General features: G+C 45.2%; 1 protein-coding gene across 13 annotated transcripts in view; it reads left to right on the top strand.

The window, feature by feature from the left end:
• Positions 1 to 26574, top strand: part of ATXN7L1 (ataxin 7 like 1) — a 234598-nt gene extending 208024 nt beyond the window's left edge. For 8 of the 13 annotated variants that reach the window (XM_019660145.1, XM_019660153.1, XM_019660151.1 and 5 more), the window contains 6 exons: positions 9414 to 9606; positions 13019 to 13140; positions 14631 to 14936; positions 17572 to 18502; positions 21378 to 21452; positions 23095 to 24972. In XM_019660145.1, coding sequence (XP_019515690.1) covers positions 9414 to 9606; positions 13019 to 13140; positions 14631 to 14936; positions 17572 to 18502; positions 21378 to 21452; positions 23095 to 23136 — 1669 coding nt within the window. In that variant the 3' untranslated portion in view covers positions 23137 to 24972. Of the gene's footprint in view, positions 1 to 9413; positions 9607 to 13018; positions 13141 to 14630; positions 14937 to 17571; positions 18503 to 19552; positions 19645 to 21377; positions 21453 to 23094 lie in introns of those variants that run through there. The other 5 variants (XM_019660147.1, XM_019660156.1, XR_002125984.1 and 2 more) reach the window with 4 other exon arrangements.

Genomic DNA, 26574 nt, shown 5'->3' with positions numbered 1-26574 from the left:
CCCTCATACCCTTCTACTTTGGTACAAGACTGACCTAGTTCGACAGCCAGAGTCCCTCTGGGAATAGCCAGCCTTAGCCTCAGGCATTCGGGAGGACACAGTCAGGTGGAATCACAGCCCACACACATTTCCATCATCAAAACCATTGTCGTATTGTCATCATCCTTTTACATGCCACTTTCCTTGCTGCCCCTCATTTTGCAAGATCATTTTATAATTCCTTCGCAGTGTAATACCAGATGTTGGTGAAAAATGTTACCCTTGCTTTAGAGTGGGGAGATAGTTCTGCTCCAAGCTTCTGGGAAGGGCTTCAATTCTGTATACAGTGGCTTTCAGACTTCTTTGTGGTTGTAGACCTTTTCACCCCCCTAACCCTTACATGGTATCCAATATAAAGCAGACTGGCCTCCACCTGAAGCCAGCTCAGCTCTGTTCTCGTCACATATGTACCTAGAGCCCGCTGTCCTCAGGGTCCTCCCAGGAGCACCTTGTGTTTCCCAAGGACTTCAGGGAACCCAGTTTGAAACCCTCTTTTGTTATACATTTCTCTATTGAGTTTGACTGATGAAGGCACTTCTCATCCAAGCTGTGGTACCTGACTGAACGGAGAAGCCAGGGGACAGTCGTCAAAAAATAAAACACGCAACGGAGCCTTCATACCATCTTCTTTCTGTTCTTTGTTGGTTTCATTTTCAGGGGAATGTCTGTGGGTAGAGAAAGGCCAGGTGTTCTGTTCTCTTACAGAAGCAGAAGGAAGAGAGTGAGGTTAATCAGCAAAAGGGATATCTCAGATAAGAAGGGAGAGGCAGAGGAGGACATTGCAAGTGTTGGTAACAATAATTTTTAAGGCTGCTTTTCAAAGTTGATATAGGCCCCAGAAGGGTGGACTCTGGTCCAATGGCAGTGGGGAATAACGTCCTCTTTCACTTGTTTTTGATTAGGATGAGACCCCATCCTAATATTTCAATTTTTCAATCAGAGATTGAAACAGCATGATCAGAGTTTCATATTGTAATCACATAAATCTTAAAATTTTATTTCACTCATATTAATGATTATATAATAGATAGTTCAATAACACTAATTACCTATAATTGGCAAAAAAAAAAAAGTTATCACACATAAATAGAATTATCGTAATCCCTTCCCAATCGTGAATTCCTTTTGTCAAAAATGTTAACATGCATGAATTTATTTCTTACATATTGTTTTGGTAACCTTGAAAATATTTTAGCTTCCATATTCTTGAGTTGCAATCCCTTCTTTTCAGGAGTTCCTAAAAGGGAACTTGGGGCAAGAATTGGAAAATGTAATGTTAGATAACATGGGTCAGCATAGGATTGGAAGTGCATATCTCAACTCCATGCTTACTAACTAGATGAACATTGTCATGTTTCTTAGTCTCTCTAGCCTCGACTTGCTCATCTGTAAAATGGAGCTAAAAAAAATTACGTGAGATAAAGTGTCAAGCTCATACTAAGCACTGAATTACTGGTAGCCGTTAGTAAGTGGTAGTGGTATTCAATGGGATAGCAATGTGAGCAAATGCAGTCCTTGGCGGTATCTGGTTTCCATCTGCCCATCCTCTTGGCCTCTGTCTCCCAACCTGGGGGCCCTTAAATAACATCCTATATGCTCTGTTTTGTTGCCCCCAACTCTAAGAGAACACATTATTTGCCCCAAAGAGCCCAAGAGCTATGGACAACCAGCTCAGCTATACCCATCAGGACTCTGTTGGAAAGGAAAAGGAGAGCAGAAAGAAGGTTGAGCGGGGCTCTGACAAGCCAGGCTCTGGCCCCTGGGATGGAGGGGGAAAGGCCGACTGTGGAAGCCAGTGCGGACAAAATCTGGACACATTCCCATCTGTCTTGAGGATGCTCACACATCTAATCTTAAAGTATAAAATGGCAAAATCCATTGAATCTTAGACTGACAAGGGCAGCGGGGAGTGAGGCAGAAGGTCCTAGATACCTGAAAAGGGGCAGAGATGACTCTGGAGTGAAAGCGACTCAGTTAGGACTAATTAAGGTAGTGTTATTGCCAAACTGTAAGGCATTTCTTTCGTTCACTTATGTTTTTCGCTGTGCTTTTTCTATATTTATTTCTGAATATCAGGGGCTTTGAAGTCACGCAGAGTCAAGTCTCATTTCCACCTTTAGCTTTGCAGTCAGTTTCCTCATCTGAGAAATGTAGACACTAGTTAAATGCACTTAAGGCAGTGGGTAACTTGGGTGAGAAAGTGTACGCCATGCCTAGCACATAGTAGGGACTCAGTTAAGGTCAGTGCCTTGCATTCTCTTCCCCAAAGCACTCCGACAGTCTGGTGCTCATGCCTCCTTGAAGCGGTAGGGGTGGGGACTTTCTCTAAGCTTCCCTGAGTGGAACTGAACAGGAGCCATCATCACATCCATTGTCTTTAGATCAAAATGGTACGTGGCGAGGGAAGGATGCTGTAGAGTTGAGGGAGAAAGGGAGGATGGCAGCTTAAACTTGAGTGACCGTTTCAACACTTTCTCATGACTAGTGGCCCTGTTCCCCATCACTCCTTACCAAGCCTTGTTTTTTCTGAGACACCCTGGAGTGCAGCAATCAGAGCTGGAAGGTCTTGAAACCATCACCACCAGGAGGATGCATATATCCTGAGGGACACAAGCCTAAAAAGGAAAAGGTTCAGAGCTCCTTCTCGGCGTGCCTGTGTACACATCTGCACACCATCATTCATTCACATTCCTGACTTTACTCTCAGATCCAGTTCTACTGTAGAGCACACAGTTTCCATGCTTATCTTTATTCTCCAGACTTCTCCTCTGCTCATCGCCTCTCTTTTATTTGGTAACTGGAACTTACTATTGAGTGTTTCAACCATTTTTTTTCTTAATTAAACTTCATTTTCTAACCAAAGTACTATAGGCACATAGTTCAAAAATCAAACAGTACCAAAGACTTAGAATGAAACCCAGTAGTTCCTGCTCCCCTGGAACTCTCTTTACCTTCTCTGTCTTATAGCACCTGTTTCCTGGATCCCATGGCTTTACTCTCTCTTGGTTTGCTCCTTTATTTTGATGGAATATCTCCTCCACTAGCTTCCTGTGAAAAAGTGCATGGGAGGTCAATTTTTAGAATCCTTACACACTTGAAAATATTTTTATTCTACTCTCACACTTAATTGATCATTTCTCTGGGTATATAACTGAGTTGAAAAGCATTTCTCTGCAGAATTTGGAGACATTTTTCCATTGGCTTCTAGTATCAAAGGTTTTTATTGATAAGTTTAATTTCATACTGATTCTCATTTCTTTGCAATGACCAGTTTTTATCTCTGAAGCCCGGGGCTCTGAAATTTTGCAGGGATTACTCTTGATGTAAGTCTTTTTTCACTTAACTGTAGTAGACACGCAGTAGATCCTTTGAATCTGGAAACACCTGTTTCTGGGATATTTTCCTATGTTACATCTTGGATAATTTTCTCCCTACTATTGTCTTTCTTCTTGTTCTTGACTTAGTTGGATGTTAGACCTTTATCTATGATCTTTTCAGTCTCTTACGTTCTTTCTCCTATTGTCTCTCTTAATCTCTTATTCCACTTTATGAAAGATTTTATTTTCAAAAAGATACTTTTACCTTCAAAACTGTATATTCAATAATCAATTTATGACTCACTTTTAATTTTTAGAGTCTGGTTCTTTTTATCCAATTGCTTCTTATAATATCCTATAAAATACTATCATTTTGGAGAGATAATACCATTCTAATGTCTTTGAAGATAGATAGGTGGGTTTTTTAATAGTTTTTCTATTTTCTTCGTTATCTTCATTTTCTCCAGGGTGATTTTTTTTTTTTTTGGTTTTTGTGGGGGTTTTTTCTGGTGTATGTGTTTGATATTCGGTTAGTCAGTCTCATGTTGGAAATGTTCCAGGAATATTTAATGATCCCTATCCACTGAGATGTAAAAGAGAGGCTCCAACAGTCTGATTGGAAGTCTCCTCGTGGGACTATCAACCAAAAGGTCCTCAGGTCACCAATCATCCTTTTGCTGGAGGATTCCCAAAGGCAAGATCTGGAAGCCTTTTCTCTGGTGTCATTCAGTTTCTCAATGGAAGAACCCTGCCTGGTGGTGTGCCTGGCAATAGGCATTCTGGGAGCACTGACTAAGGATCTAACTAAGGATAGCCACGGTCACCCTGTGTTCCAGCTCTGTGCCTCACTCCTGATCTCTGCTGAGCCTGGTGGCCCCATGTCTAGAGTCTCTCCAGTTCAATTACTCTAGAGAGTAAGCCTTTGTTCTCTTGGAGAGCTGATGGGATTTGGGGGAGTCCTGACAGATGGTGAGTAACCTGGCTGTGTGAGGTAACAGTGATGACCTGTAGGTCCAACTACCACATATTAAGACTTTCAACTGTCCCGCCACGTTTAGTCCTCACCTCTCCCAGGACTTTTACAGCTCTAGGTAGGTCCAGGTGCCCTGTTTCTCAGAGATTCTCTGGTAGGTCAGCTCCTTTGCCATCAGTTAACACTTCTCCAGCCACATTCTGTCTTCTGAAAATATGTTAAAATCTCTTGTTCACACTGACATCAGTTAAGATTCTTCAGGTGCACGTAACAGCCAACCTAGTCTTACTAAACACTTAAAATAATTAGGAAACTTCTTATCACATGTGACAGGAAGTCCAAAGGTAAAAGGGCACAAGTCCCCAGAGATCAGAAATTGGCTCTGCTTCTCGGCCCCTCTTTCATTCTGTACTCTGCAGTCTTTTGGCTTCATCTTCAAAGTCTATAGTAGCACTTTCAGACACATCCAGATAAAACAAGGTCCAGTGAAGGTGGCGATCCCCCCCCCAAAAAAAATGGTTTTTTAAATTTCTCATGCCTTTTCCAAGCCAATCATTAGTAAAATTAATGAGATTCCATCATTGGTTTGGGGGTTAAATGGAGGTTAGGACGTCATCACCATAACTATCACCATATTTCTGCTGATCTTTTTGTTCTTTGAGGCTAATGCCTTTTTTATTCCTTTACTGTGATTTTAGTAGGCTTTTGGGAGGGAGAGGAGATAAGTGTGTTTGATCTATCTGCCCCATTTAACAGGAAGCTTTTCAGCCACCTTCTTACACATACCCGTACAACTAGTTCACTTTCTTTTCTTTTCCTTTTTTTTTTTTTAATTTTTGTTATTAAAACTTTCCCATGTACAGAAAGGAGAAAAATATAATGAACATCCTCATACCTAGTTTTAAGAAGTGTAATATTAAGGTTTTGCGATTATATTTACTTCAACTATATATATATATATTTTTTTTAAAGAACATTTTCTTTCTTTCTTTCTTTTTATTGGGAAACAGTATGTTTTCTCAGGACCCATCAGCTCCAAGTCGAGTAGTTTCAATCTAGTTGTGGAGGGCGCAGCTCAGTGGCCCATGTGGAGATCAAACTAGCAACCTTGGTGTTATGAGCACTGCACTTTAACCAACTGAGCTAACCAGCCATCGCTTCATCTATATTTTTTAATGATATATTTTAAAGTAAATTGCAGGTATCATGGCTCTTTACTTTCTTTCTTTTTTAGCTGAGCCATCCTGCCACCTGTTGACAGCTCAGCTTGGGCTGGGAATCGAACCAGTGACCCTGTTGCTCAGAGCTCGCACTCTTGAGCGAGCTCTTAACCAACTGAGCCTCTCGGCCGTCCCCATGGCTCTTTAAAGATTTCCAAATGCATCCTTAAACACATAAAGATATTTTCCTATATAACCATGACACTATTACCGCACTTAACAAAATCCAGCTCACTTCTATCTCCTGCATAACAGGGAGGTCCTGTCATGGTGGGGAAGGCTTCAAAAAGAGCCTACTAGAGGGCCGGCCGAGTGGCGCGATGGTTAAGAACTGGCTTGGGATGCCAGAGGGCCCCGGTTCGGATCCCATATATGAGGGCCAGTGACACTGCCCTCCACAGCTAAGATGCTGAACAACAGCTCAACCTGGAACTGGGCTGCCGTGAGTTGCCTGCGACGGCGTAGGCTGCAGCCCCTGTGGCAGTGGGTTGCTATGGGCTACCGCATGTAGCCAGCAGCCAGCGTGAGCAGCCAGCAGCTGGGGTGAGTGGCCGTCCAGAAGCCGGCGACTGATGTGCCTCGCCCGGGAAGAGCGCAATGATGGTGCCAACTTGGGCCAGTGAAGCAACGTCCTCCACAACTAGACTGAAGAACAAAAGGACAGCAACTTGTCTGTTTCCCTTCCCCCAATTCCCCAGCACTGTTCCCATCACCCCAATTCCCCAATAAAAATCTTAAAAAAAAAAAAGAGCCTACTAGAAAGTTTAGAAACAACTTAAATGTCCATCAATAGCTAGTTAAGTAAATTGGGAAATATCTGTATTATGGAATACTGGGGAATATTAAAAATGATATAGTTCTATACATGGAAAGATTTCTATGGAAAGATCTCTACTTCACTAGGTTTAATTTAAAAAGCATGCCTCAGGGTGGCCAGTTAGCTCAGTTGGTTGGAGCACAGTGCTCACAACACCAAGGTTGCCAGTTCGATCCCCACATGAGCCACTGAGCTGCGCCCTCCACAACTAGATTGAAACAACTACTCGACTTGGAGCTGATGGATCCTGGAAAAACACACTGATCCCTAATTAAAGGGGGGGGGGGGAAAGCGTGTCTCAAAGTAGGATGCACATTATAATCCAGTTCTTGCTTAAAAATGCAGGTGCCTGTGTATGCACAATACAGTCTGGAAGGATATAAATCAAAATACTGATAGCACTTGATCTTGAGTGGCAGGATTACACATGCCATTTTCTTTCTGAATATGTTTCAGCATCATCAGAATTGTTTTGCTCTTTGGGCCTTCAGCTATGAAGAGGCAATAGTGTGGTTGCCCCTCCTGATACAGGAGAGTCGGTACCCAGGAAGGAGCTAGGGAGATGTAGATGTGTTGCTGGACTGTTGACTTTTTTTAGCTAAGCCATCCTGCCACCTGTTGGCAGCTCAGTGGCAGCTCAGCTCAGGCCAGGAATCAAACCAGCGACCCTGTTGACTTCTAACATGCAGCATGAATGGCATCTTTGTGGGGGGTTTTTGTTTTGTTTTGTTTTTAAAGTTTGTAGCAGAGGACAGTTTTATTACAGCAGAAAGTTACAGCTCTCGAAATGAGAAGGGGTCCTGAATGGGATGCCCCTCTTTGTTTTTATAAGTATGGGAAGGTGACAGTCAATAATAAACTGCCATACTAACAGAGTTCTTGCAATAACACTGAAAAATTACCTGGGGCTTTGTTTGGGGTTTTTTTGTGTGTTTTTTTGTTTTTTATTATTATGATGATAAAATATGCATAATAAAATTTACTGTTTCTAAATGTACAGTTTAGTGACAGTAAGTACATTGACATTGTAGTACAATCATCACCACTGTCCATCTCCAGAACTTTTTCATCATCCTATACTGAACTTCTGTACTCATTAAACATCAACTCCCCATTCCCCCTCCCCAGCACCAGGTACCTCATGTTGGAATCGTACATTTGTCCTTTGTGACCAGCTTCTTTCGCTTATCATAATGTCTTCAAGGTTCATCCATGTTGTAGCTTGTATCAATATTTCATTCCTTTAAAAAAAAATTCCATTTTAAGACTTAATATTCCATTGTTCATATATGCCTTATTTTGTTTATCCATTCTTCTACTGGTGGCCATTTGGGTTGTTTCTGCATTTATGGCTTTGTTTTCAAATAACTGTGCTTTTGGGATCTAGTTTGAACTCTGATATTTAACACCTAGAAAGATTTCAAAGCAACAAAGAATCCAGAGTGAAAATGAGGGAGAAGGGAGACAAATCAACAGTGCTGCCTCATGTGGAAGGGACAGCTTTCAAAAAGAATGCAGAAAACCAATTTTTTTAAGGATCTTGATTTTTTTTTTTCCCTCCAAATCTTCTTTTTCTCCCTGGCCAAACCCCTGATGAAAATAGAGAAGCAGTAAAAACAACTGACAACTAACTTAGACCGTTTCTCTTCTACTGGTGTGGATGTGTTTGTTTTGTTTTTGTTTCTGCCTTGTTTTGTTTTTTACTGCTTGGGAAGTGTGGAGTGCTACCTCTTACTGTGACATTGCTTTTCTATAAGCTGAGCCATAATTGAGATGAGATATGCTGGATAATGTATACACATGAAATTCATTTATTCCTTCACTGAGAAACACATTTCTTCATCACCTTCTATGAGCCAACCATACCACTGGCTTATCAAAAAGTAAATGGTCAGCCGAGTGGCTCAGTTGGTTTAGAGTTAGCTTAAGAGCGCGAACTCTGAGCAACAGGGCCGCCGGTTTGATTCCCACATGGGCCAGTGATGCTGCACCCGAGCTGAGCTGTTGATGAGCTGCCAACAGGTGGCAGGATGTCTCAGCTGGTGAGAGCACATGCTCCTAACAACAAGACTGCCTATTTGATGGTGGGCTATGCCCACCCACAACTAAGACTGAACTTAGCACCTTGAGCTGAGCTGCCACCTAGATGGCTCAGTGGATAGAATGTGCGCTCTTTACAACAAGGCTGCTGGTTTGACTCCCACATGGGATGGTGGCTACGCCCACCTGCAACTAAGATTGTAACACAGCACCTAGAGCTTAGAGGCCACGAGCTGCCGACGGGCAGCCAGATGGCGACTGGCACACTCCACAACTAAGATTGAAGAACAACAACTTGGCTGGTCCCCCTCCCCCAATTCCCCAACACTGTCTCCCACCCCGAATTCCCTCCCCCAAAAAAGTAAATGGACCCCAAGAAACTTTAATTTAAAAAAAAATTAAATGGAAACATTCATCCTCAGAAGATACAAGTAGACTACACGGGGCTTGATAGTAAGACACTGGCCTGGCTATGGGTAAGGGACTTGTGGCTCCATCACTGGAACAAAAGCTTTTTTCATGCTTTCATGTTAACTATTTCATAAATCCATAGTTTAGTAGCAAAAAAAAAAAGTGTTTCTAGGGCTGTCTTTCATCATCACTGATATTTTGTCAATTGGTTTGAACCTGTTTACCTAGTTGATCTTCCTGTCAAGTTCCGCTTTCAAAGAGAAGGAAATTACATGCAAACTGGTGAATAGTTATAACTGAACTCATGGAAGACTCATTTCAAGTTAAATTAACTCTCTGTCACATTACTGTATTTTGTACTCCGCTTACACTGCTGGCGTTTTCCCTCGTGCCTGGATTCAAGCAGGGCAGAACCTCAGGCCCATCCGATCTGTAGAGAGCTGGTTACTGCTAACCTTCTCAGCCTGAATGTTTCCCTTACGCAGATTGGCCATGGACCTGGGGAGAATAACTGGGTTGCCATCTGAGCTGCGTTAAACTGGGTGGGTCTTGTCACCTCTGAAAAGTTTATTCTGTTTGTTCTCTCCTGTCCTTAGACCGTCATCTGCAAACAGCATAAGCAGCAGCACATCTTCAAATCACAGTGGCTACACTCCGGAACTCCCTCTGCCCCCAGCTGGAGGGGACCTCGCCAGCCGACTGTCGAGTGATGAAGGGGAGATGGACGGAGCCGACGAATCTGAGAAGTTAGACTGTCAGTTCTCCACCCACCACCCCAGACCGCTTGCGGTAGGCCACCTGCTGTTGCCCTCGTGCATTTGTCCCCTGTGCTTTGTGGGCATTTAAGCGACTATGTCAGCGGGTACATGTTTCTAAGGAGAGCTCGTCAGGACAGTATTTTACAGAAAGGCTTCCCCTGAGGTTGAATGATTGCCTTAGAAATACCTTTGAAAGTCGCAGAAGGAAAGGAAAGGCCTCCCAGCTGATTATAATCCTTTGAACACCTGAGTATTTGGTCCACCTTGAAGCAGTAATGCTTGAGAAATGGTGTTTATATAAGTGCACTGGGGAGCTGACCTTCCAGCTTTTCCCATCTGAAAACAGAGCTTCTGATTTCAAGAGTTAGTCTAGCTCACCTGCGTTGAGAACCGTCTGTCTCAGTAGTGTGCCTAGGTGCCAGGCCTGGCTGTTTTTCTCCCCTGTTGGTTTAGAGTTTTATTGTTATTAGTAAGTGTGACCATATGGCACTGGTACTGAGAGAGAAAGAGAGAGAGAAAGAGAGAGAGAAAGAGAGAGAGAGAGAGAGAGAGAGAGAGAGAGTGTTGAGGAAATGAGGAGGCATTTCGTGTGACTGCTGATGAACAGAAAGGTCAATTTCTTCCCAGTCCTTGAAAGAGTCCGCTTTAACAGTTGAGGTCATTGCAATCTGGGTGGGAACCATAAGGAGGCATGAGCTGGAGGCTTGTGGATGTTTGCCGTACAAGCACTTGAGAAGCGAATACTGGTGCTACTACCATCACAGGGCTGAACGCCGGGGGCCTGGCATGTTGGACCCCATGGCTGGTTTGCTCTGCTGCCAGCTTGAGCCCTATAGGAATAGCCTGGACTCTTCTTAGAGCTCCGGACTGCAGGTGAAATCAATCCTGCATCAAGATAGAGTGAGTCCCTCCTCCTTTCTGTTTATGAGATGAATGAAGGCCAAATTCACTTCCTGTTGATGGGAATGCTGGTGACCTGCGGTTCACCAACGGCCTGGGTCTTTGCCTCTTGGCTAATTCAGAAATAGTGAGATGATTAGGAATGCCTTTGATTGCCGGTAATAGAAAACCCAATTCATACAGTGCATGCACTGCGGTCACTTAATTCTCTCATGTAACAAGAAGTCTAGAGGTAGGTGGTTCCAAGCTGGGGGAGAATCTCTGCAACCCGCTTTACCTTTCACACATGACCTCAGTGAGTCTGCCATGGCTCCAATATCCCATCTTCACCCAGCAGCATTCTACACAGGATGGAAAGGCACAAACAGAAAGGGAGTCCTAAGGTGCCATCTGACATCATTTCGTAGGGAAGAAAATCTTCCTGTGAACTTCCTAGCAGACTTGCCCTTACATCTACCAGAAGTGAGTCACACACCCACTCCAATACCACTCGATGGCAGAGAAGGATGAGATTGCATTGTCCTAGGATGGAGCCAGCCACAATACATCCCAAGGTTCCGGGAAGAGACCCACCTTCCCTGCTCACTGTTCCATATATCAGATCACTGTCAAATATCAGAACAAAAGTGTGGTTCTGTTAGCAATGAAAAGGCAGGGAGAGGAAGGAGGGGGTGGCAGTTGATGAGACTGGCAACCTGTGGGGCCTGCCACAGTGGCCAGCACACTGAGGATCACAGCTCTGCCGAGAGCATAATATGTAACCATGAATAACAGCCTCTCAGGGCACCTGGCCTTGCATCTCTGTGGAATTAGAGACATAGATAGCAGACAAAAAGGTGCCTCCAGCTTCCAAGTCTGAAGGAGAGACCAGGTTCTACGAGAAGGCCAGACTCGGGAGTACAGCAGATGTTTGTCCAAATGCCAGACTGCCGGACTGCAGAGGATTCACTCAACTCTGGGCACGGCGGATGTGTGTGCCCGTAATGTTTTGCTGACTTAAATGGAAAGGCCATGGATTTGTTTCTTTGCTTTGTCCTATCTCTCATGGTCAATTGATATGTTAAGTCACTTTCGTAATGAATACTCGTTAAGTGTGTCTTGAGCAGCTGGGATGAAGGAAGAAAAGATGTCTAGACCTGGAACGGCTCCACACTGGAGAATTCTCTTTGTATGCTTTCTTGCTTGGTCAGGAAGCACTTAATATGAATGAAAGTGCAGAAGAGTTTTTCATCAGGAGTACCAGATTTGATGGGTGACAAGATTTTAATGCAAAACCCCCCAAAACATAAGCAGAAATCAAACAAAAGGAAGGTGTTGTATTTGTTCTTGAGAACTGTTCTAACGGCTGGTTCCAGGAAGGGTTCGGGGAACAAGTGCCAATCCAGCACTGTGTCTGGGAGGGACGCCAGGAGCTGCTGGAGGCCCGGGGGCAGGGGGAGGCCGAGAAGCTACATTTGAGTTAGAGAGTCATTTGCAGACTCGTCTGAGCTCTAGACCAGCCAAATGTCACCTTCTCAGAGGCCACTTTTTGCATTTCTGGTTGTCCTAACCATAATAAAATGATGTTTATTAAACCTCTAACGTCCCATGTTACAGCCATACGTTTTAAATGTGATGGTTTTATTTAAACATTTTGTGGGACTTTTATCTCACCAATCCATCCTTTAGCCCAAATCCCTACATCCTCATATTAAAGAAAAAGAGAATGAGGTCCCTGGCCTTTATACACTTACAATCAATCAGGCACATAGGCATTATATATTAATATTACATAAAACACCCAGGTAGTGATTCCAAGGTAAAATACTGCAATGAAGTATGCAGTAGGTGTGCTGTGGGGCTCAAGGGGCAAGGTCAGTCAGATAAAAGCCATTGGAAACGAGAGTCCTGATTAGGGCACTGAGGACAGGAAGAGTGGATTGACAGGGAAGAGGGAAGAACGGGGCAGGAGGAGGGAACAGCATACGTAGAAGCTCAGAGGCAGTGATGTGTCCCAGGGCAACCTGCAGGTACTGATAGGAGGGGAGACGAGGTCGGGATGATGAAAGGAGGAGTTTAGCCTAGTTAGAAGTGAAGTGGCTCTGTTGACAATGGAAAGGAAAGGTATGACCAGTTGGCAAGACACTAGAACAAGGTGTTTCCATTACTATGATGAGAAGCAAGGAACCACCAAGTTCCTTAAGAAGATGGATGATTCGATAAGCAGGTGGTGCTGAAAAATCCCCCTAGCTGCTGGGTGTTGTTGGTTTGGGGTTTTTTTTTAACCTAAAATGCTGACTCAGTCCTGAATGTAGAGAAGGTAGCCCTCGGTGCCACATAAATTTGAATGGCACTATTGTTGAGTCATAATGTGAGGTTCTGCAGAAAATCTAGAGCGCAAACTGAAGCACCACAGAAGTATTTTTGGCCTCAGTACTATTTGCTTCTTTATTTTGAGTCAAATTGTACCACTGTGTGTTTTTATGCAAATGTTATTTTTCTCTGTATGGTTTATATTTAGCTTATTAACCTGTAATCAAAATTAAAATTTTTTTTTCTCACAGTTTTGCTCATTCGGGAGTCGCCTCATGGGACGAGGGTACTATGTGTTTGACAGAAGATGGGATCGTTTTCGATTCGCCCTAAACTCCATGGTAGAAAAACACTTGAATTCACAGATGTGGAAGTAAGTGCCGTTTTTTAGCAATGTAAGATCAGAGCTGCCCCACAAATATCTGAACCTCAACTTTCTAAATGAATAGCAGTAGTTGGCTTTTCATATAACAAAATGACTCCAAAGCAGGATTTATGATTAATTCTTAAATGTCAGCTCTTCATAATGGCTTGCCTATGTGTCAGAGACACATACGATGTATACTATCTGTACCTTGTCTTTGGAGATCACTTTTGTGTTGGTAATCTTCTAAATGAAAAAGGTATTAGAAAAGACCTTATTTATTATTTAACAGTATAAAAGGACCTTTTTGCTATGACTAAGGACATCTAAGGATATGAAGAATTTGCTCTGTTTGTAATGTTAAGGCTATAACGTCAATACTCCAAATTTCATAATGGCCATGAACCAATTTCTAATTATTTAATGCCCTATGAAAAAAACTTGTTCATTGGCCAACAGGGCAGATCCTGAGTGATGTTGTGAAATGGGTTAAGCTTGTCTTTGGCCCTTCCCACCCTTCTAGAACTCTCTCCTCACCTCTACTCACATTTCTCTCTAACCTAAACCCAAGCTTATCTTCCATTTCTCTAATGTCCCTTTATTCTCCAACACCTCCCAATATATATTTACATTTTCGTAGGAGATTTATAAAAAGGGGAAGAAACCCTCTTGACTTAGGAAAATGCTATTGTGGAGGAGTGACAGGCTAGGCCCTATCGAACCCCAGCACATAAGGAGCTGCCATTGTGGCCCCTTGATGATGCAAGGCCGGCCGGCCTGCTGGCTGTCCCCACGCCCCACTCCTCCAGGATGAGCTCTTAAGATATCCTAACCTGTTAGAATCATGGATCCCTCAGGTCTAGGCCCAGATGGTTCAGGAAAGCCAACTCTGAACCCCTCTCCCTGCCCAATGAAGCCCAGGAAAGGCGAGGAAGGTATTCCTGAGAAATGGGAGAGGACTGACAGTGGGAATGAGAACAAAATTCAAAACTGACCCTTCTCTCAGGTTTGCTCCTCTCTCCAGGCAGCTGTGGCATCTCAGACCCTTTTCATGGTGATGCCCAAAAGCTTCCAGGCCTGAACTTCCAGGAGGAGTGAGCCCCATTGTGTCTGCAGTAAGCTCTCATAGAGGATTTAGGACTAAATATTAATACTCCTGTAAAGTAGGAAAGGGCCACAAGAGAAGCTTATCGTTTCTTCCCATTTAAGCGACTGCCCGGTGTGTCTAAAAGGCACCCTGATACCTACCTGTGTCCATTCTAAACAGCTCCAGATTGGCACTGTATGCGGGTTTGCCTTGTTCGCGGTTATTTGGTTATTGATCCTTCTGTGATTGTTCCCCCGAGATGGCAGCTGGCCCTGGTGATTCTTGCAGCTCTGTGCTCTCCTCTCCTGTGTTGTGGAAGTGTAAATCCCGGACACGTGGCAGGAATGTGTTGATCTGTATTTCGCTACCTGGTGTCCTGTCAGCTCAAGCTCCATATTCCTTTCCTCCTCAGGCACAGAAACCCGAGCCACAGGGCATCAGGTCCCTCCCCCCTTTTCAGGACTTGCCTAACCAATCTGCTGTCACTGAGCAACATTGGGGCTGCCTGGGTGTCAACTCTGGAGAGCGTAGCACCCCGCTGCCCTCTCAACCTCGCTGCCCAAACCCCAGGCCCCGACGGGCCCGAACCTGGAGGGATGGCAGCCGATGGGGGCGTGGAAGACATTAGGAAGAAAAGGAACGGCCAAGACTCTTTTTTCTTTAACAAGCATTTAACTCTGCATCAGGAGACGCCAACACAGTATTCTCTTTCAGCCAGGTCAGCATCTGGAGCTCCATGCCAGCTGGCAGGGGAGGATGGGCCCTGTCAGTAATTGATTCGCACCTGTGGGCTTTTTTACGGGAGGTCCCTAGGCCAGTGAGCAAAGTTTAATCCAGGCACAGCCCCCAAAGCTGAAATCCACTGCCATTCGTCCCCTAGGAAAACACATAAACTGCTCAGCATGGGGGGAAGGGGCTCCCGGGGACAGTGAGCGGCCACTCGGCCTTGCCTTGCTTCTCCCTGCCCTCTCTCCCCTCCTGCCTCTGCTGTCCGCTTATGATCAATGCAAGAGGCAGGAAGGGAAAGAAAGTGTACCAAAAAATAGCCCCCATCCTAACCCTGAGTGTCAGCCAGGTAAGCCTGAGGACTTCAGCTCGGCTTGTCAGCACAAGCTGAAGCATGCATTTATACTATTAAATGGGAAAATTACAAATTGGGCCATTCAGAGTAGGTCCCAGTTAAGGTCATTGAATGGGGTCCTCTCTAAATGAGCTGTTTGGTATTTGTAAATAACTTTGCGTTACAAAGTAACTGCCAAACCTCTGCCCACATGTATTTCTATCCAGACTGTAGCTCTGGTAAGAAGCTTGAGCTGAGGAGAGACAGGGGGGGCCTGCAGTGCCACAGCGAGGCGGCAGACAGCAGGGCAGGTGTGCCAACACTGTACACTCTGACAAGTGTCCCCTGGTGCTGTTAGGAAGGGGTGTGCAGTACCAGACAGCTCTAAGGGCGTGCTTAGACCTCCCTGGTCTGGTTATATGGGAGTCCTTGCCCAGCATGCGTAGTTATGTTGCTGCTGAGAATTCACCTGCTCACCCATCCACTCACCCATCATCCATTCATTCATTCACTCATTCATTCATTGCAATAAGGACCAATAGAGCACTTACGTAGTGCTGACGGGATCTTCAACATTCTTTAGGCTTAAGAGGAAGTAGAGATTTTCAAACACCATCATGGCCACACTGAGTTGGGCAGTATTTTTCTCTTCTCTTTGATCTCCTCACTTTGATATATTTTTCAAGGACTCTGTGCTTCTGTATTCAAAGATTCCTCTCAATTCCACCCTAAAGATGGAAGCCATAGGCTCCACCCAGCTGCAGGCAGAAAACCGAATCCTCTAGAATAACAGAACTAAGAGAGGCATTTCCTTCTCAGCAGGGCCTCTTTCCAGAGTTTCCTGATGCCACAGCTGGGAGGGTGGCCTCCCAGGAACATGGGACTGGAGAAGCCCCACCTCACACCTTGCTGCCAGCTCCCTGGGGTGTAGGTCCCAGGCCTGCCCACTTTCAAGTGCTGCTTTCGAAGAAGAAGAGCAAATTGCTAACTGCTGGGGAGCGCCAGCTATGCTGGATATGATTTCCAGGGGACATTGTGGGGGGGGCAGGGGGCAAGGTGAGAAATAGGAAAGAGCCAGCTTAATATTTACCTGGCTCCTGAGGTCAGTATCTTTTCCACAAAATCAGGAACAAGTGGTGACTCCAAGGCCTCTGTGCTCCTCCCGGTCCCCAAAGTAACAGCAACATCAATCCAGGCCGTGGTTTGGAAGTAGGAGCTGTTTCCAGCACAAGTGACAAGATGGAGTTTGCAGGAGGCCCCAGGAGTGGCTCACCATCTGGCGCTGGCCTTGGCTCCACGGAGTATAAGAGGCATGGGGTTTGCTCTCCCAGGCAGCCCAGCCTCCAGGAAGACCTTCCCCATCTGGATGTTGTCCTGTGCCCATACCCTGCATTGCTCTTCAGAACAAACGAGAAATTCCTGACCCCCTTCTCTGAATTAAATGAGGATGTCTATACTCACCCCTCCCTAACACAGAGACAAGAACTGTTGAAAGGCAGCCACACCTCAATTATAGCTCCACTGAGTCAAGGGTGCAGTGGACAGGGAAAAAAATCAGCCCTGGGTCTCGGCATGTTGACAACTCCATCATTTCCCAAGCCCCAACCCTCCAAGGCCCTGCGGCCTCCATGGCTCAGCCAACAGGAGCCAGCAGCCGCAAGCTAACGTGGGAATACCTCTCTCCAGAGTAAAGCAGAGGCTGCAGACAGGAAATGCAGGAGAAGGCCGGCCTGGAAGGAGATGGGTGTTTCTCATTCTGCCTCAAGCGGAAGAGCTGGGTGGAGAGGCAGGGGACAGGAAGCCCTGACAGGAGTAGGCAGAGGCTGCAGGGGGCACAGGGGGACACTCTGGCCCGTGTGTGTAAGTGGCAAAGCCCTGTCCTCACACTTCTTACTTTAAGCCAGGACCTAAGTGTGAAAAGACCACTTCTCATTAAAAACCACCTTCATCACTACCAAAAAAAAGGAGAGGAATACTGTTGGGGAAATATATATTCTAAATAACACTCGCCTTTTATTCATGAACCCAAATTAGCCATTATCCAATAGCCAAGCATGGAGAACAAGATCTGAAAACCTGAAAGTGATTAAAAATAGGTTGCTGGATATTGCAATGGGGGAGCCATAGGGAAGGGCCATAATTCAGATTTTACCATCCTTCAAGGCTTCATTTTCCATAGTCTGGTTTTACTGGGGTTGTCGCTGTGGCCCTGATGCTCACACTTAATCGAGCCTCTGCAGCAATGCCAAGCCTGTTTCTCACTGTTTCTCTTTCACTCTTCTCTCATGTTTAGGAAGATCCCTCCTGCGGCAGATAGCCCCATGCCCTCGCCAGCAGCCCACATCACCACCCCTGTTCCAGCATCTGTTTTACAGCCTTTCAGCAACCCCAGTGCTGTGTATCTTCCTTCAGCTCCCATCAGCTCAAGACTCACCTCTTCTTACATAATGACATCAGCCATGCTCTCAAACGCAGCTTTTGTGGCGTCGCCGGACCCGAGCGCCCTCATGTCACACACCACAGCTTTCCCTCATGTGGCTGCAACCCTCAGCATCATGGACTCAACCTTCAAGGCCCCATCTGCCGTGTCCCCGATACCAGCCGTCATCCCTTCCCCATCCCACAAGCCATCCAAAATCAAAACCAGCAAATCCTCAAAAGTCAAAGACCTGTCAGCCCGTAGCGACGAGTCTCCAAGTAACAAAAAGAGGAAGCCGCAGTCCTCGACTTCCTCCTCATTCTCCTTGCAGACATCCCTCTCGTCTTCATTATCAGGGCCCCACAAAAAGAACTGTGTTTTGAATGCCAGTTCAGCTTTGAACTCCTATCAGGCGGGCCCTCCCTATAACAGTCTGTCTGTGCACAACTCAAACAATGGGGTGAGTCCACTCAGTGCCAAACTGGAGCCCTCAGGACGGACCTCACTGCCCAGCGGCCCCGCGGACATAGGGAGACACCTGGGCGCGGTGGGCGGCAACAGTGACTCCTGTCCCCTCTCGGTGCCCTCCCTTGCAGGGGACCTCTCTCTGGCCTCACACAATGCCGTGTCTTCTCTGCCCCTCTCTTTTGACAAATCAGAAGGAAAAAAGCGTAAGAACTCGAGTTCTAGTAGCAAAGCCTGTAAAATCACTAAAATGCCTGGTATGAATAGCGTTCACAAAAAGAACCCGCCCAGCCTTCTCGCACCGGTGCCCGATCCCGTTAACAGCACCTCCTCTCGGCAGGTAAGGGACCCGTCCTTGCAGGGGCCTCCTGGCACTACCTTCTCGGCCCGGGGAGCAGGGGAAGTTGGGCAGTGCTCCTGCTTAGCCAGGTGGCTCAGACAGGTAACGCAAGCGTGACTCCTCGTCGTTTTCCCCATAGGTAATTGTCCCCTTCAGCTCTGAGAACAGCTTATTTAATAAATACTGTCTATAGCTCTCGCTGTGTGCTAGGTGCTTTTCTAAGCACTATGCACATATTCATTTAATCCCACAACCACCCAGTGCAGTTGGTGCAATTATCAACACTTTACAGATGAGGAAACTGAGGCACAGAGATTCTGAGTTTCCCACTCCACTTCTGTCTATATCTTGAGGTTCAAAAGATGGCTTTATTAAAGAATCCTGTTACCAAGAAGTTTTATCTGCTCCATTGAAGTCCCCTTAGGAAGAGCCAAGGCCCAGGCAGGTTACAGGATGACCCGGGGTTTAACCTGGGAGTGGTAGCTAACTTGTGCTTCCAGCTCCCAGGTGACTATCCTTACTTTACCTGGCTGCCTCAACACCCACCTCCTCCTGGTATAACTTTTTTTCCTAAAGTAAAACTGAAACTCACACCAGCTGGCACAAAAGTGTCCCATGCCATTGTACAAAAGGAGGGTGTATTGTGAGGAAAGCTGGGAGAAGGTGGCGTAGTCCCAAGACGGATCTGTGTTTCTTTCCCTTGAGCTCTGTTCACACCATCAAATCTAGTCTTCTCAGGCTGGGGAAACTACTTGGGAAAGCCCCACCCCTACCCCCATCCCCATCAGATTCAGGGGAGAGACTGAATGGGAGGGGCGGAGTCTGGCGGGAGGACCTGGTCTGCAGGCCTGCCCAAGGGCCTTAACAGTGCCAGGGTGGTGTGCAGACTAGCAGCAGCCCCAGGTTTACAACCACAGAGTTATGTGGGCCGGACCCTAAGCCCCGCCCTGTCTGGAGATGAGGACTTTGGAGAGATGAAAGGCAGTTGTTAAAAAGATGTTTTATTGTTTTGTGTCATCTTTATATGAAACTTTCTAAAACCTCACGAAGAGAACATCTTGAGGGGGATTCACAAATCACAAACACTTGAAAAACAGCAAGTTTGGATCCCAAGGGCCAGACAAGCTGCAACTGAGGCCAAGGTGAGAGAGGGGGAGACATAGGTCCTCTCAGTAGTGCCCGGGACACTAGCACGCGTCTGCAGCTGCAGCAGATGTGCTGCCATTCTGACTCCCCAGCTCCTGGGGTACAGGGGGAGGGGGACCAGCACCCGTAGGCCCTGCTCCGAAGCTAAACTGCTTGGGCAATGCCACCTCCAGGCCTCAGGATGGAGGGCACAGCCAGGATTTCCAAAAATTGAATGTGCACATGAATCACCTGGGGCTTTGTTAAAATGCAGATTCTGAGCCTGAACGGCTGCATTTTTAACAGGCTTCCAGGCAGTGGTTTATAGGTCACACCCTAAGCAGCAAGGCTAGTAGTCACCCATTTCCAGTAAGTTCTAGCAGCTAACACTTACTTAGGGGATGAGCTCTGTTCCAAGCACTTCAGATATATTGCCTTATTTAATCTTTACCTGTTATTATCCCCATTTTATAGACAAGTGAGCCAAATGCACAGCAAGTAAATAGTAGGGCTGGGACGTAAGCCCATGCCATTTGGCTCTGGAGTCTGGGCTTAACCCTCATGCCTCTGTACTGAGTAAAGGTCGCTCTGTTGACACTCTGGTATCCAGGACCATATGAAATGTTTAACAAATACTAGGGGTCAGTTGACACCAGTGGTGAAAGGAGCCGACAAACCTCCACCAGCGAGTGCTCATCAGGAGAGAAATCAAAAAAGATGATGAATGTAATGGCTCCCTTGGGTCTAGACAGCGTTGGTTCTCTAATGCAGGTGATACTGGGTGCTTGTCACCAGGCCATTAAAAAAAGCTTGTCCAGGGTCACCACCAGGGATTTCCAAGCATTGGGGGAAAGGCCTTTGGAATCTGTTGATTCTCTTAGGAGACTGGAAGGGGCATGAGGTTGAGAAATTCAAGGTAAACATGTGCTTTGGGGACCATTTGGGGATCTGTTTAATTGGATCTGATAGGTGTAAAGCTAGAATTTGCCAAAGAGGTATTAAACAGAGCAAAAAAGAAGACTGTGAATGTAAGGCAAATGTTTTTATGCAAAGTCGAGTTAATGTAGAAGACCAGCTCTTTATAGGCCAGAGGCAGGAGCTGCCTTTGGGAAGGTACCCACCTGAGGACCCAGCCCAATGTTTGTCGCAGTCACAAAGGAAGGGGAGGAGCCTGATGGCCACACCCACATGCTCCCAGTGCACTGTCCTAGGACCCAGCTCAGGCTCCCACTTACAGGGAAGCTCAGTGCCATTTGCTATTTTTCTCAAGAACAGTAAGGTGTGCACTGTGTCTCCTGGCTGGGAAAACTGACCCAGAAAAAGACCCAGACTTTTATCCCCAGCTGGTCCAAGGGAGTCTGGGCTAGAAACAAGGCAGGCCTGGGACTGAGGTCAGAAATGGATGAGTTCGTGTAACCCTCTGGCCACAGTTGGAAAAGCTGGACCTCTGTTGAGTTAAGTGCTCCCAGGAGGGGCCGGGCGACCAGCCAGAGGCCTTTGTCCTCATCCCTGAAAGTCCCAGGCTCTACATCTGGGAAGCAGAATTGTGCTTTCCCTCTGGGACGAGAGGAGCATCATCAAGGTATCCCCTGAAACATTTTCATTGTCTCTGCCATTTAAGAATGGAAACACGAGTTCCAAATCGATGCAAAGAGAATGAGGACATGATTCCCCTAGTAACACATGGTATTGGTGGATCTTTTTCAAGCTGGCTCATGTATCTGAGTGGGGCTTCGCTGGTGTCTTTCAGGTTGGGAAAAATAGCAGCCTAGCTTTGTCACAATCCAGTCCTTCAAGCCTATCCAGCCCAGGACACAGCCGACAGGTAAGTTACTGGTGGGCAAAAGTACATAGAGTCATCAGCAGGCTGGAAAGAATGTGGGTGTTGGAGTCAGACCCTGGTTCAAATCTCATCTCCAGTTAAGAGCGTGGCAGCCTGGCTTCCAAAGCCAGGCCTTCTAATTATTAGCTGTGTGCCCTTGGAGAAGTTACTTAACTTCTCTGTGCTTCAGTTTCCTCACCTATAAGATAGGGATCGTAATGGCCTGTGCTTCATATGGCTTTTGTGAGGATTAAATAAATTCATTAACATAAAGCCTCTAGAAAATTTTTGACACAACAAACACACAAGTATTAGCTATTATTTTATTATTATTATTATTATTATTAATTATTAGCATCTGTGTAATATTAGGCAGATTACTTCTCTGAGTTTTTTCATCTGTTAAATGGCAAAATCGATGCCTACCTCCTAAGGCTATTGTGAAAATTAAATAAGATCATGTTGACTAAAGGGCCTTGTTCATGACAGATATCAGTCAGTGCTATCTCGAGGCCTCTGGGAAGCTCCACTATTCAGGATGTGGTTTCATGGCAAGAATATTCAGGGTAGACTTAGAAGCTTTTATAAACTCCGAGGTTTGAGAGTAGTCAGTGTATAAATGATTTTCTCCAGTGGAGTGTGTGAGTGTCCGGAGGAGTGAGGGAAGATAGAGGGTGGGGTTGTACATGTTATACATGATTAGAAAAAATACAAATATGGCTGTGTTGTGTTGTCTTAGATGTGCTTTAGGTTTTGTAGATAACAAATTGCAATGTGTTTGTCTGCATTTTGGCCTTTGGGGTTTCCCCACAAATCTTGGGTAGAGTTTGGGTGAAAATTATAGGGAAACAGTCTTCGTATACCCAGATCAAGGAGCTGTCTCCACCATTTTGAGTCTCTATGGCTCTTTGGGGCCTGAGCACCTGCAGCTGTCCTCCGCTCAGTCAGTCTGCCTCTGCTCAGCTCAGAGTGCCCTGCCCAGAGCTGCAGGCACACCTGTGGAAACCCAAAATGCTGGTGGTCAGCCTTAACAAATGTAAAAATAATAATAATAATAATAATAATAATAATAATAATAATAATGGCTATCATTTGCTGAGTCCTTTCTCTGCAGGTGCTGTGCTAAACGCTTTACAAACATTTAAACATTTTAACACCCTGTGAGAGACAAAATGATTATCCTCATTTTATAGATAAAGATGCCTGGACTAAGAGCCTAAGTAACTTGAAGCCAAAACGTCTCTCTCCAAAGCCACTGTGCTTACCCCAAAACTCAGCTTCTTCCTTAGATCATCTCCATGCTGTCTGTAGGTTAGGTAAGAAAAGGTGAACTAACAGAGAGAAACAAAGGGAGACAGATCACTTATTCGAGTCCTCTCGCCTGGAGAGGAGCCCCATGAGTGTCCATAGGTTTCATCCCTGCATTTCCCTCCACAGCCAGGACCTGTGTGGCTTCCCTACATGTACAGAGTCCTTTACAGCCATCCCTGCATGTGCTCATCACAACTGCCTTTTCCCGAATGCAGGAGGCGGGATGGTATCCTTTCTATTATAGATGAGGAAGCTGAAGCTTTGTTTTCGAATCCCCATGGTAATCCCAAATGTATGGTTTTGAAACAAGCTTTTCTCTTCTTTTGTTTCCTAGAAGACCACAAACAGAACGGGCAGGATAAGAACTCTTCCATAACAAGACTATGAAGCCACTTCCAAACCAATGCCTGGCCACCGCCCCCACCCCAGGAGGCCTTGGGGGGGCGGGGAGAAGGGAGGGGAGTGGGCAGTGGGGGTGTCCATTTCCTGGGCCCTGCCTGTGGCTCTGGCCCAGCCTTTCTTCTTTTTTTAATGACCAATTTTTAGTTTTGGAGAAAAAGAAAAAGGCAAAAGAACGTGAATTTGAGATTTATAGAAAACAATACCAGTGTTTTGTTTCCGTTGTCTTTCGTTTGCCACGTGTACACATCCTTCCAAGCTTGGGGGTCACTGCTCCAGCTTCGGGTTCTGCTACTGCACCATCGCTTTCGCTCCGGTTATGAGGGCAAGCAGCGCAGGATGTCAGTTCCTGATTGGCATCGTCGCAAACTTAAACTGTAGCGCGAGCAGTGCTCCTTTACTGTGCTCTCCTGCCCATCCCTCCCCACCCCTCCTACCCGATGCTCACTAGGTCCCCAAGGCCATCAGAAAGAGCTGCCCTTCACAAGCTCCCCTCTACACAGGCTGCTGGGAAGAGGGGGTTTTGCTGGGGAGCATCCTGTGTTTGAAGAGCTGAGACCAGAAGCGGGCAGGTGGGCCCAGGGCACTTGTCAGGTTTCAGTGGTGCACCAGCATTGTGGGAGCCAGATGCTATGGGTGAAATTGAGGAGAGCAGCCTTTTAATGATGTGGTTTACCCAATACTGTTTGTCCAGCTGTGCGGCTCAGAGGATATACTGGGTCAGATCTAGAACAGGCCTGGGAGGTGGCAGGAAGCAGAGTGAGGGGGGTGGGAGGGATATCCCCCCAAAGATGATGGCAACTGGCTGCCTGTGATCCTCTGAGCTTGTTAGGAATCCATGCTGTAAAAGCCCTTCCTGGGCACCGTGTACACAGGCCCAAAGCTGAGTAAGCCAGAGGGGGAAGCATCCCAGGGGAGAGGGTGCGAGACCCCAGGAAGCCACTCAGGAGAAGGCACGGTGCCCACAGCTGTGGAAGTTTCTAGGCGAGGACAAAAAGCGGGGAGGGGAGGAAGGGTCCATGGAGGGTTAAGAGTCAGAGCCCTGGTGAGAATAAATACTAGCAGGGCCTGCCCACCTCTCTGCCCTGGGCCACAGGGCCATGAGTCAGCATGCGCTGGGTTATCAGAAGCCCCAACTCCGACCCAGCCACCCCCTGGTGAAGAGCCATTGGGAAGAGAAGCTGGAGCCCTGCAGCTATGAACTTTCACACTGGAGTTTGATAAGAACAGCAATATTAATAAGCTCTAATCAGGAATCAGTCAGGAAAGGAACTCAACGTAAAAGAGATGTTCTGTACTACTCATCATGGAACTTTGCAAATGATATAACGGCACAGATACTAAGAGGTTTTGCTTTATCCCTAAATCAGAAATCAATGCCAGTATCGCACCTGACACAAACCCTCATCCCCACCCAAAATGATGTTTTCTTTCCCATCCCCCCAACCCAAAGATCAGACTACTGTTCAGTTTCACCACATGATTGGATTTTACAAAGACGGGAGCAAACGGAGTGATTTGCATTGATGGAGTTGCACTGACAGTGTTTCTTATAGGATTACTAAAACTTTTTAATACAAAATGAAGATTTTTTTTAAAAATCATGAGTTGATATTAGGTACCAGGACATTAGTTCAGATGATTTCATTTTTATTTCTACAGTGTTAAAAGTGCACTTATATGCTGGTTTATTTACATCTTGGGAAAAAGAGACTGCAAATTGAAGGGAAGATTGTTACTTTTTCTTTTTTTAAAAAAAAGGTTAAGGCAGATTTTAAGACTTATAAATGTTTAAGAAATTATAAACAAGGTTAGACCCTTTGAAAAAAAAGTTTAGAAGATATTCTTAAAGTAAATTTTTATAGTGTTAATTTTGTAATAATTTATGTTTTACTATATTACAGAGCTAACTGACCAGAATAGTTTCAGAACAATATGAAACTTAGGAAAGTTTAAGCAATGTTTATATTTTTAAAATGTTCTTTGAATTATGTTTTTATTGTACATTTCTTCAAACTGAAAAGTATGTACATATCTTTGTTATTTTTGCACAATTTTTGTCTCGTTCGGTTTTAGAAGTCTGTTTTTTATAATTTATTTTGAGTTGTAAAACTTGCAGGAGTAAAGACAAACAAAAAAAATCTCAGCAACAGGATAACCCTCTGATTTATAAACTCTTACATTCAAAGAGGGGAAACGAAGGTTGAGAGATTAAGTGGCTGCTTCTGAAAATAATGTCTCGACAGGGACTGAAGGAGCAATTCGATAGTAGGTTTAAACATTTTAGCTCTCTGCATCTTGATTTGCAAGCTGGAATAAAGAGGCCCCCCACCGAATGCTGCTGACTTGGTGAAAGACTGGCTCTGACCAAGGTGAGGACTTTTGTGGAAAACTGAGCAAAAAGGGAAAACCCACAGTGTTTCTTCCTTCACAATCAACCACAGGTTTACTTTATAATGATGTATTCAAAACTTACAGCTTGAAAAATGGAATGCAAATAAGGTTTTCTTTGGGTTTGTTTTAACGGAGTTCAACTGGACCCGCCTACAAAACACTATTAGAGTGATATCTTTTAGGTACTTCTTTTCTGCCCACCCCACTAAGCCCTCTCTCCCAGCCCCCCAACTGCACACACCCTCATTTGCCTGAAGATCTCATGACTTGTCGCCAGCCACGGAGGCTAGAAAGCTCTGGTTGTTAAGCATAACACAATGCATAGACCTGTCAGCCATAAAAACAAAGCGACTTGGATAACTTGTATGCCTTCTTTTGTATCAATGTACCAATTGTAAATAACGCTGATCAACCTTTGTAGAGAATAGTTTATACAGCATATTCTATTATTGCTGATTCTCAGTGAACTCTTGTTTTAAAAAAGGAAAAAAAGAAATTTTCTATTTACACCTTCTATTTTGTTATTATGCTGTCGGCCCATGGCACTTTAACAAAACTCTGTGGGTTTTACGTAGCTGGTCAGTCATGGGGTATATTAAATAACTGTTGTTGCACAGACAAGAATTTGCACCTGCTCATTTGTCCTTTCCTACTACCGATTTTAGAACCTTTTCCAGAAGAATTTTGAAGAACGCATGTCCCAAACATTCTAAACAAATGCCACACTTGTGGAATGGGTTTCTTTTCCACGATCCATATTTTGTAACACTAAATATTTTCCTTCTTTGTCCTGCACCTTTACGTATTATCACTATCAAATAGAATTCATTCCATGCCTGTGGTATTGTAAGCAGAATAAATGTCTAAAGTAGGTGTAAATAGTAAATTCTATGGCTTACAGTTTTAAAAAAGGAAAGAACAAACGTGTATCTATTGATACTGCCATGGTTCAGCACCAGGCCTGGAGACATTCTCCAGTGAGCGATTGTATTTTTTTTTGGGGGGGGGGAGGCTTTTTTTT

Source organism: Hipposideros armiger, unplaced genomic scaffold, assembly GCF_001890085.2.
Source record: "Hipposideros armiger isolate ML-2016 unplaced genomic scaffold, ASM189008v1 scaffold_312, whole genome shotgun sequence".
In the NCBI taxonomy this organism is placed as follows: Eukaryota; Metazoa; Chordata; class Mammalia; order Chiroptera; family Hipposideridae; genus Hipposideros; species Hipposideros armiger.
The sequence above is the reverse complement of the archived record's forward strand: the minus strand, read 5'-3'. Positions and strand labels throughout refer to the sequence as shown.